We start from the raw sequence: 12,103 nt of genomic DNA on the forward strand, positions 1-12,103 counted from the left end.
GAAGGGAAGCTTTCAGGGAAAGTGGAGGATCGTGTGATAGAGGAATGAGAAGAGTGAGAGATGGGACTTGTTCCATCCAGTTCCTAGGCTTTCCCTCTGGAGTGTGCTACTCTCTGATCCTCTGTAACTCCCCTGGCTTGCTTTCACCCAAGTCTGGGTGGATCCTTTGGGAGCTCACCCTTCCTTCCACAGGATAATTTATTTTGTCCAGAACTTCCCCAGGCATTTTATCTTGGAGAGACCCAGCCAGAAGGAGAGAGGAACCTCCGTTCTCCATCTAGTTCTCACTCAAGTGGAAAATCATCTGAGGGCAAAATGGAGAGCGTGAGACTTACCATATCTCCTTGGAAGAATGCGTAGGAACAGGAGGAGGACAGGAAAGAGCAGGAGGAAAAGAAGGAGTGAAAGGAAGACGAAAGATACATTTTGCCTCTTTGCTCTGTTATTGTAATCACTATTCAGAACTGGGAGGTACTTTAAAATATACAGACCATGTTTAGGTTTTGTATTTTTTAAGAAAATTCAGATACGTTAAAATCTGAAGAATTAGTGAAATCTAGGCTTCAATTTGCCATATTGAAAAAGTTTTCTAATTGTCTACACCAGGGATTGCCACAAGTTTTCTGCCTCTGGAGAGGCAGATACCTATTTTAGGCCTTGAGACCCATAAGATTTCTGTCATAACCATCCTGCTCTGTAAGTAGAAGCAGTTAAAGACAATAGATAAAAGAATGGGTGTAGTGGCATTCCAGCAAAACTTTATTTACAGAAACAGTTGATGGTCTAGCCCTCTTGGCCATAGTTTTCCAACCACTGATTGACAAAGTGCCTTTTTTATTCTATTTATAACATGAAAAGGTAAGTGTTTGTGTGTGTATGAGAGAGAGAGAGAAACCCCATGTCATTCAAAGAAAAGATATACTGTCATGGTAAAAAGAAAAAACCATGCACTATAAAAAAAAAAAGTGTATGTTATTCAAGACCATACCACCTTGAGAAAATCACTACTAACGTTTTGCCAAACATCATCACAGATTTACTCAGACATTTGTGCTGGTGTATATATGCTTTTTTATACATGAGTGGGAAATTCTATGCATGGTCTTCTATTACTTGCTTTCTATGCTCAAAAATAAATTTGGGGCATCTTTCCATGTGAATATATTTAGATCTTCCTCTTTTCAGAGAGTGCTTTAGATGGAGGTATCATATCTCCTCTAGTGGACATTTGGGTTGCTTCCCTTGATAACCTCTATATCTCTGCTTCCTAGCTGACTAGTGGTTGAATCCTTCCAGTGATGGGAAATTTTGCTAATTCTTGAGCCCACATACTTGACCTCTATACAACAGTGTCTGGGACTTCCGTTCTCCAGAGCTAGAGAGCCTAGCTCTGTAATAAGTCAGAAACCTCATTTTGAGTAAGTAATCAACTAACTTGAGTTAATGACTCAGTTCTGGGCCACTCCCACCCAGGCCTCTGGAGGCTTCCATCCATTTGAGAATGGCAGGGCCTTGAATTGACTACTGATCTAGAGTCACAGATTATGTCATAGCTCCTGCCTGTGCCCATACATGTTTCAACAAGTTACTTGGGGATTTCCAGGATTGTGGGTGCTTCTCCCTGATCTAACTTCTACATGAGAAGATGGCAGCCTCTGACTGAGCAGAAAAACCAGTTTGTGAAACACCAACCCAGGTAACCTATTCAAAAGGAGGCAGTTCTCCATAACTTTTAGGGCAGGTTCAGACAAACAGTGTGGCCATGTGCATTGAGATAAGTAAAATCCTTAGGAAGCAACTCTGATATCCCAGATAAATTGTTCTGAAGTCTGTGGAGATCCAATCACCCATAGACTGACTAATCTGCCTCATTCTTTCACCTCTCTTCCCCCATCTTCTGACTGAGCCTGTGGTTAAAGTATTGTCGTTGAATACTGAGTGGAAGTTAACATCACAAATTGCAATTAAGTTAAAAAATCAGCTGTCCTGAGTTATAAAACTATTTGTCTTTCATGCTTCATGAGGGATAATACAGCAGAGAAAGTCATCTTTTCTTTTTTTTTTTCATTTATTTTTATTAGTTGGAGGCTAATTACTTTACAATATTGTAGTGATTTTTGTCATACATTGACATGAATCAGCCATGGATTTACAAGTATTCCCCATCCCGATCCTCCCTCCCACCTCCCTCTCCACCCGATTCCTCTGGGTCTTCCCTGTGCACCAGGCCCAAGCACTTGTCTCATGCATCCAGCCTGGGCTGGTGATCTGTTTCACCCTAGATAATATACATGTTTCGATGCTGTTCTCTCGAAACATCCCACCCTTGCCTTCTCCCACAGAGTCCAAAAGTCTGTTCTGTACATCTGTGTCTCTTTTTCTGTTTTGCATATAGGGATATTGTTAAAACATTTTTTAAAATTTCAAAGAACTGGAATCTCAGAGACCATTATAAATCTCTTTTTAAAGACAAGCAACAACCCCATAAGGTGATGTGCTTGCCCCAAATTCGTTAGTGGCAAAGCCAGGACTTAATCTCAAGGGCCTTGTTTCTTTATGCATAAGATTTTACTTCACTACAATGCCATTCTTTCATAGGCAACTGATTGATTGATTTGTCTCAAGTGCTATTGGAGGGTAGAAAATAGTTGGACCAGAAAATAGAAAGGGAAAGAAAAAAAAGTTTTAAAATGTCTGGAGAAAGGAAAAATGGGAAAATAAATAGGTTCCTAGTATAAAGCAAATAAGAAGGCAAAATGCAACCAAGCATTGCTTGGGTGCTCCAAGGAAGACCAAGGGGTCAGGCATTCCTGGGCTGGGCTGAGTATGCCAGTTATGACTGGGTATAACCTCAAGTGTGATCTTAGAGATAGTCCACCTGTCCTGTATACTGTGCAACTTCTCCCAGACCCTCTGTTCAGGGCACACCTGTTCCTGAGTTGTTGGTAATATTGGTTTCTGACCAGTCACAGCTGTATCTATCAGTGAGCATTGCCCTCAGGGAACTGCTTTGCCCAATGCTACACCTCTGCCCAGGAATGCAGGATATGGAGATATAAAGGTCTAATACCTTGTACTCAATTTGGTCCATTTCTGAAGAGCCACCCACCTCCAGCTGCCTTTGGACTACAGGTCTAGCCATAACCATGTTGAGAGTCAGCATCTTCCTCTCCCCCATCCTGCCAGCCTCACTTCCTTACAGGTATATCTTTTTAGCCACTCATCAATAAGCCTTTTTCATGCAAGGTATGTTTGCAGATAACTCAGTCTAAGATACTACTCAAATTCACACTTCGTGTGTATCACTCAGTGTCAGAATTGAAAAGAAAATACACATCTTTTGCCCCATCACTTGTTAACCTAGACCATTCTCATCTGCTCTACTGCTTCCCGTGGTTAAAGCTCTTTACATACAACTTTGCATGACCCGTCCTCCTACAAGATGGTCTTGCAAGCTATGGAATGCTGACCACCAGTGTATTAGACAAGATGATTCTGATAGTCCTTGAATGTGCTGGCTTTTACTGTAATAGTTGTTATCTTAGCTTGGGATTCCCCAGAAACAGACCCTGAGATGAGAACTCATGTGAAAATTACTTATTAGTGTTCAGGCCAGCATCGCTGTCATGCAACATATAAAGTGGCACACCAGTGCAGTCATATGGGGCCCTGTACTTGGATGATAGTCTGTTGCTACCTTCAAATTCTTAATAATTCATGAATATTTAAAAATCCTGTGCCAGGCCCTACAAATTATATAATTTGTCCTGATTAGAATGTTCCTAGATGAGGGAGTGAGAAGCAGGTCCCAGAAGCGTAAGAAGGACAAGCAAGAATGTGGCATCAGTCCCATAGAAGTGGTGAGAGAATTTGGCTCAAGTCTTGTAGGGAGCGCAGTAGACCCTGGAGATCCACCCTGAAGTTATCCCAACTGAGGGCAAAGGAATTATAGTATTTATACAGCCATAGTCCTTAGTCACTATTTAAAGGCTGAGGCAGGGGTAGGGGAACATTAATTCCCAGGTACTTTCAGCTGTTCTGTGAGCTGGCCAAGTAAATCCTGCAGCTGAGGATGGTGTTTTGACAATGAGATGCAGGTGCCAGGCTTGGGTGATGGGAATGAACCCACACCTGGAGCCAGCGTGCACGAAACTGGAAAAGGGTCAGAGGGGAGATGGTGGAGCACTGACAGCAACTGCTGGAGTTAAGCATATACCTCCTTGTGATCCAAAGTGAGAGACTGATGCTAGTTTACCAGAGTCATGATTTTACTGGTAAAATTACTAACCACAAGCATCATATATGCAAGAAATCACAAAAGTAAGTCAATCAAAAATGTAAATTTTAAAAATCATACAGGAGGTACAGCAATATGTAGATGAAATGTGAACGACTGAAGTTTAGACACAGCAGAGCAAAAAGGACAGTGGCTAAAGGGCCGTAGGTAAGAGCATGAAGTCTGGAGCCAGACTCTTCAAGTGAAATTCTGATCTTGTCACTTTGGGATTGCATTGCTTCACCTCCCTGAACCTACCTGCTAGGGTGGTTAGAAGGATTAATAGAGTTAATATATGGAAAGCACTTAAAGCAACATCTGCTGTGAAAGCGTTAGCTCTTATTATTCTTGCCTTGCTCCTGCCTAGATCAGTGCATCTCAAACTATCTATGGGATTTTATTTACAATCTGTTGTGGCTGATGCTTTTATTCAACATGATAAATACGAAATGGATAATGAGAAAAAGAAAAGAGACATACAGAATACAAGGCCATATTTTTGGTTAATAAGTTCAAGAGGCAGGAAAATTACTCAAATTGCTATATAAGTTTTTACATGTTCACCTTCAGTGTCTATGCTTATCCCATCACAGATGGGTAATAGTTCCCAGACGGTCACTGTTCTATGGACCACACTTTGAATAACACTACACTAGAAAAGCTTCAATAATTCAAAACATTCTTGGCACCTCAGTTTCCAGATGAGATTACATACATGAAAGCATTGACTAAATTCTAAAGTGCTCCAGAAATGGAGATTATTGCTAGGGCTTTAGGAGTTGATTCTGTGGTCTGTGGCCAGAAGATACAGTGTATGATGGTCTTAGTCCCAGTTGGCATTAGGCTGTTCTGTTCAGCATATATCCTTGGAACTGTCAGCATCTGTGAATCAGTCAAACAATTCCTACCACTGTACAAAGCAAGGAATACTGAGCTCCCCTGGCAGGCTGTGGCTTGCATCCCAACAACCACTGCCATCCACAGGTTGCAAGAACCACAGTCCTGGGACAAGGCATCCAACCACTGACTTCCTATATCTATAGCCCCCTTTCTGCAGGCCGGTGGAAGGTTTCACCAAGAATGGTACTTGAGTAGAGGTCAGGAGGGAAAAATGAAAGGCAGTGTCCTCCCTCCGGGACTTGGCTCCTTACTTCCCTAGGCCTTATTCCTCTTCAGCGGGTGAAGCTCAACACACAGGCATCTTTCACCAATGCTTTAAGACTCCACTTCAAGTACAGACTCGACCCACTCTGGTTCTAAGTGTCCTCCTTTGGCCTCCTCTCCTCCTTTTTCTACACCCTGTCAAACAAGAAAGCTGATTCCTAGGAGCATGCAAGAAGTCTGCTGGGTGGTAATATTTCTGCACATCCGTCTTTTTCACTCTTTGTGGACTTTTTGAGGGTGAGTCCCGTGACTGAATCATCTTCATCTCTCTCCAGTTACCTTTGTTGCAATGCTGGGCACATACAGGTACTCAATGAACGTTGGTTGAATGGCCGTGTTTAGGAATAGTCTGAAGTTCATGGAAATAGAAGTGGCTTTTAAAACTACCTCACCCTGACTCCCTCCCAAAAAGACTAACCAAATCTAATTAATTGAATCAATAAGCAGAATTCTGCCAGGTACTGGGCATTCGGAAACACAAATCTCATGGCGAGAGATGGAGGGGAATCTTATGACGGGGGATGTACTTCAAACTCAACAACCCGCAGTTATAACTCCATTTTCTGGGAAGCAAAATCTCCCGGTGGCCCCAGGGCCCTTTAAATTTTACTGTGACTGTTTTCTTTAGAAATTCCTGGAGTAGAGCCTAACTTTTATGTAGGGGGTTGGCATATTCGTGGCCTAAGGGACGGTTGGCAGAAGGGGTGCCTAGGGTTCGCAAGGGAAGGAAACTGCTCAGGAGTCAGAGCAGCCCTGTGGAGGGTCGCTAAGTGGGGGACCCGAGAGTCTTTGAACTTCCAAAGCTTCGGGGAATTCGAGGAAGGGACCCTGAGGGGCGGCCAAGGCTGCCAGATGTCTGCTGGGCTTCAATGCTGCTGACTTTTCTCCTCTGCCGGCCCAGGCTCGACCCGGGTTCAGCAGCCAGACCAGGGAACAGCCAGGGCATCTGGGCAGGAGGGAGGCGGGCCGGCCGGGAGGAAGGAGTCCTGGGCCGCCGCCGCCGCCCCGCCCGTCGGGCTGTCCGCCCCGCCTACCCCGAGCGAGGCGGAGCCGGCCCCCGCCCGGAGGAGCAGGAGGAGGAGGAGAGGTCGGAGTCGTCTCCAGGAGCCCTTAGAGACCGAGTCCCCGGCAGCGGCGGTGACGGCGGGGGCAGCGCACCGGCAGGCGAGTGAGCAGCGAGCGGCGGGCGCAGGTGGCAAGTCCGGTCCCCGAGGGGACAGGGGCGCAGCGCCGGGCGTCGGCCGACCAGTTCAGGAGCCGCCTCCCAGTTCCTGGTGCTGGGAAGCGAGATGGAGGGAGGGAACGGAGAAAGGAAGGAAGGAGGGAATAGTGTCCCGGAGGGCGGGGACTGGTCGGGGCACTGGGCGCCGGAGACCGCGATGGGGGTGGAGGGCAAGGGACGCCGAGACCGGGAGACGGACGGCGCGCTCGCCCTCGACGGGCGGCGGCCAGACGGCCCGGGAAGCCGGGGGTCCTGCGGGGCTAGGTCTGGGGACGCGATCCCGGGGACGAGGGCTGAAGCGGGAGGAGAGGTCTCCCCGCTCGCTGGCTCCGCGGCCGGCCCGCAGCCGTGCGCCCCGCGCCAGGTTGGGGCTTGGAAGGCTCCGGGGTTCCCCGCTAGCTCCCGCTGCGGTGGTGCCAGGTTTGGGAGGAGGGCAGGCAGCTGGGGGAGACCGGGGCGCCACGCCCCTCTTTCCTACTTTCTTCCGCTCTTTCTGGGGACTAGGCGGCGAGTGCACAGTCCTGGAACCCGCTAGGCGCTGGGGGTCTGGCGGGGAAATAGCGGGTCACCGAGAGGACTCCGATCACACATCCCGCGAGGGACCCCCGAGCAGTGAGTGGCCAGGAGACTATTTGCAGGTGATATGAGGAAGTCAAGACTCGGACGTGAGTCTTGAGTGATTTTTTTTTAAAGTATTGCCCCTGACACTCACGGCGTGTATCAGAGTGACTCCCCACCCCCCTTTTTAATTTTAACTAGGGCGTATCAATTAAAGCTAATTTTAAAACGCCGCGGCTGAAATCGCCCGGCACTCGCTCGTCCCTCGCCTTCTGTAAACTTAAACCATTCATAACTTTCGGAAAGGACCTCGTGATTCTCGTTAAATCCCCGCCGTGGCGTGAAACTTTGGACAACTAGAAGTCCCAGTGAAGGAACTGCCGAGGCCTGTCATCTTGTGATCACCCCCTGTCCGGACGAGGTTGTATACAAACAAGCGCCCAGTGAAGGAAACGGCCAAAAACCGGCGAGAAGGGAGGTCCCCTGCGCCCACGTGTCAGGGCACGTTTAATGGCTGCTCTGAGTGGAAACAAACCGGAATGTATTAGACCGAGTGGAGTCGGGCAAACTTCACAGGATTAGTTTCCTTCCCATCAGTTGTTTCCTGTCCCCCCGGCGGCCCCCCTCCCCCCGGTCTTTGCGGACTCTGTTTATATTTCCTGGGGCTGCTGTGGCTTCGTCTGAGTGGGTTGCCTATGAGGAATCTTTCGGACGTTGTCAGGGACGGGAACTGTGTCCGTGTGTTCTCTGCTTTAAAAGCGGAGTTTGGCTTTGTTTCTAAACTGCTCGTCGCCACACTGCACCACTGCTGGTGCGTCTTAGCCCTGCGTGTAAATTATCGCAGGATGGCGGCCCTCACCTAGGAGAACCAGGAAGGCAGGCAGCGCTAGAATGACGGGGTTGAGTTTAACTGTTGCCAAAACAGTCACACTCAAGTAAGGAACTGTTTTGATTCTTTAAAAAAAAAAAAACCCAAAGTGTATGTGTCAGCAAGCCCTTTTTTCAATAAACAAACTAATGATTCACACATACATAATTTTTTAAAGTAATCAAACGTTTTACAGAGACTTCAGTGATAAGATGACTTTGGGGATCGACTGTTCAGTTTCTTTGCCCTCTCTAACAGTTAATTAGCACGATAAAATCCTGGTTTAAGTCCAAAAAATGCCAAACAGTCTAAGGACTGCTCCTTTAGGCCTTATGAGGGAAAAAAAAAAGAAAAAAAAGTCATGTTTTTATTGTTTTTAACCCAGGTAATTCAGGAAGATGTTGAATCCAGACAGAATTTAGATTTGTCTAGAAATACATTAAGATGTTGGTCTGTGTTTCACAAGAAACCAAAAAGATGAATGCTATAAAAATTTTCAGTGTAGCAGGCTCCAGTCTCGTTTGAAAGCTTAGCTCTCTAACAGATTTGCAGCACTGGGCTTGTGTTGTCACTTGTTGAAGGACATGGGTGATTTGTCCAGTTGTGACAGCAGAAAGCTGCATAATCAACACACTTGAAGAAATGGCTAGCAAATATCAGATTAGTTTTGTTATGTTAAAAACCCCTCATGGAAAAAAAATCAGATTAGGAATTAATGTCGTTTATTTTGTTGGATTGTGTTGGATGTTTTTTTAAGTTTTATATATCAGCTTAAGCTTAATTTAGGGAGGCAAATGGTGGAAGTCAAATTTTTCTGGAGTCTGATTTGGAAGAGAGGCAGCTTAACAGTGGTTTGAGGTATGGTTTTGGTGCTGGACAGATGTGGATGGGAATATCAGTTACTTAACCATTTTCAGTCTGATTTGTAAAATGAGAATGAGTGTGGTCTCAGTCTCAAGTGTTTTGATGAAAGTATGTGAAACAATCTTTGGAGAACACTGCACCTAATACATAGATAATATTCAAGATTATTAGATGTTTTATCAACTGATTCCAGCAGCCAGTCATCAGATAAAGTGAAAGATGGCAGTTTGAACCTTCTGGAAACATAGATAGAGACATAAAGAAGGCATCTGATTTTATAGATAGATATCTAAGATAGATAGATAGATAGAGCTTCTGGAAATACTAGAGCAATTAAATTCCAAAGTTGCCAGGTTTTATAGATATGTAGATCTAGATATCTATATAGCCAACTATCTGTCTAAATATCTGAAATATTTGTATACATGTGTGTGTCATATATTTTCAACAGCAGTATGAATAATTACGATTACTAGAGTTAACAGTTTTTTAATGTGCTTTTAGTGTGAAGTTATAGTCATATAATATTTTTAGAGCCAGGCAATCAGAAGCATTCCATTAATCATATTTTAAATTTAAAGAGAACCTTATATTTAAAAAGCTATGCTTATTAACCCTGGGTAGGCTATAAACAGAAACCTAGTATAATTTTTCATTAAAGTATGAAAAAATGTGACCCAGGGTATCCAGTTATTTTTCATGTACTGATGTCCAGTGCTAACAGATAAGCCATAAGAAGCGTTTAGGAATAATTAGCATTATTTAACCATAAAAGAGAAACCCTTTCGGAAATTTATGGACTTATCTTCTCAAGAGATGTTTGAAATTTGGGTTTGCATTCAGACCCAGTTCGTAAATGTTTTATAAAAGCATTGTGACTGATGGTAAATTTTTTGTGAGACTGGGTGTCCAGTTAATTCAGGGAATCGACTCATCACATCACTGACTCATTTGCAGAATTTTAGAAAAATGTTTCCATCTTTAAAACAAACCCTTTTAAGCGCCTGTTGTTTTCTTAACGCTCGTCAGGTGCTTAGAATTGGGCCGATCGGAATCGCAGCTTGTGCCACAGATGACTTTTCATTTTACTAATTGTTCCATAGGGACTCAGAGATCATGCTTATAATATTTTTAAATAACTATAAGGGATACAGCATTATTATGAATCATTTCTTGCCTATGACATTATACTCCGAAGCAGCGGAGGACTTGATTGAATAAATTATTGATTCCTTTCACTCTTAGAACATTATAGCACAGCGATGGATTCCAGGCTCATGCTTCTAGGCATGTAGCATGTGGGCAAGTTCCTTAATACCTCTGTGCTTCAATGAGATGTTGGGAGGGATAAATGAGTTTATCTCTCTAAAGCACAGTGCCTAACATAGTCTATGCTCAATAAATATTAGCATTAAATTATTGCTTACTAAGATTTTCTACATGTTATGAGCATGCATTGTTTTTGTAACAGGACAACAACCATATGAAATTTTAATGTTTCCCCCGAATCTAAAAAGGCTCAGTAATTGATAAAATCCTGTCAAGCAGTGTTCAAGAAGTAAGAGAATACCATCAGGCAATTGTCATTGTGTCTTTTAAACATGAAGTGGATTGCAGTGTTGATTTGCTCAACAAATTAATTCTCTTGGATCGCAATCCCATTTTCCTTTCTTATTAGATACTTGAAGAAAAATCCATGATCCATAAAGTCCACCTCAGGATAAGTTAATAGCGGAAGGACAGTATGCCAGTTATAGTGCATTATTACAATTGCAACTGATGTTTAAAAAGTTTAACTATGCATAGAAAACAAAGTACAGACAAATGGATGGTAGAATTGGGGTGCTTCTCCCCATATTTTCTCCAGTGAGCATGTATAGAAAATAAATAATAGTCTATTTGTGTAACAATCAGTAAAACCTGATTAGCTGTAAATAGCAGGATTTGGGTTTTGTTTAGGGAAAAAACACCAGCTTGCATAAGCAATTGAAGGTTCTGGACTTACATTTGAGAATTCTTTAGCAGTGAGAGAGATTGTTTTGGAAGTTCGTAGTAGGTTTATCTTCTTAAAAGATGTTTGAACTTCCGGGTTTGTGTGCAGACTCACTGAACAGCCAGCCCTGACTTTATGGAAACTGTCACTTCCCAGATCTGTTACGTCCCAGCCCTGGGTGGAGGAGCTGTGTGCATATGGCACCTGCCGCATGTCAGAGGCCTCTGAGATGGTCACAAGGAAAACATACGGCACTTAGTTTAATGGGAAAGGTCAATAGGTAAAAAAATATATAGCACAGTCGTGCGACTCCTTTGACGGAGCTGTTTTACATCCTAAGCCCAAGTCTAATTCCTGGTTTTTTTTCTTTTTCATTTATTTTTATTAGTTGGAGGCTAATTACTTTATAGTATTGTAGTGGTTTTTGCCATACATTGACGTGAATCAGCCATGGATTTACATGTGTTCCCCATCCTGATCCCCCCTCCCACCTCCCTCCCCATCCCATCCCTCTGGGTCTTCCCAGTGCACCAGCCCTGAGCACTTGTCTCATGCATCCAACCTGGGCTGGTGGTCTGTTGCACCCTTGATAGTATACTTGTTTCAATGCTATTCTCTCAGAACATCCCACCCTAATTCCTTTATGTTTATAATCTTGCGTAGTCCTCACAGCATCACAGGGGAGGAAGCTGAGGCTCCCTAGGCGGCAAGATGAGACTATGACCTGGAGTTGTTCTGACTGCACATCCCACGTGCTAAGCACTCTGCAGCCACTTCAGTGGAGGTGCATCCAGCTAAAAGTGGGGTGGGGAGAAGAGGGCTTTATGGAGGAAGTGTTGTTTAGACGCTATAAATCAAACCAAGAGAAATAGCGGGGGAGAGGGCTCCTGTTAGAGGTGAGATGACCCACCTGAGGAGTATTACAGCACCTTGCCAATGGGCTCACCGCCTCTGCAGCCATAGAAGTTGAAGCTTCCACAATTGCCTCAGAGATGCAGCAGAACTGAAGGGATTTGTATTGTTGTCCTTTCCCACCCCTGGACCCCCAGAGAGGACCTTGAGAAGAAGTGGGGGCACTGATCATGAGTCCTACTCTAGAACAAGCTCACACTAGCAGGTCTTGTTTCCCCACTTCTCTCTAGGGAATATAGGAAAGAG

General features: G+C 44.3%; 1 protein-coding gene across 6 annotated transcripts in view; it reads left to right on the plus strand.

The window, feature by feature from the left end:
* The first annotated feature begins 6,158 nt into the window (after positions 1 to 6,158).
* The window catches only part of GNG12 (G protein subunit gamma 12), a 135,688-nt gene continuing 129,743 nt past the window's right edge, over positions 6,159 to 12,103 (plus strand). Inside the window, exons 1-2 of one of the 6 annotated variants that reach the window (XR_006268144.1) lie at positions 6,676 to 7,026; positions 7,167 to 7,276. Coding sequence is in view for 1 of the 6 variants with exons in the window: in XM_043461010.1 (XP_043316945.1) it covers positions 6,310 to 6,608 (299 nt within the window). In the remaining 5 variants the exon portion in view is untranslated. Of the gene's footprint in view, positions 6,633 to 6,675; positions 7,277 to 12,103 lie in introns of those variants that run through there. The other 5 variants (XM_043461010.1, XM_043461012.1, XM_043461013.1 and 2 more) reach the window with 5 other exon arrangements.

This window comes from Cervus canadensis, chromosome 2 (genome assembly GCF_019320065.1).
Source record: "Cervus canadensis isolate Bull #8, Minnesota chromosome 2, ASM1932006v1, whole genome shotgun sequence".
In the NCBI taxonomy this organism is placed as follows: Eukaryota; Metazoa; Chordata; class Mammalia; order Artiodactyla; family Cervidae; genus Cervus; species Cervus canadensis.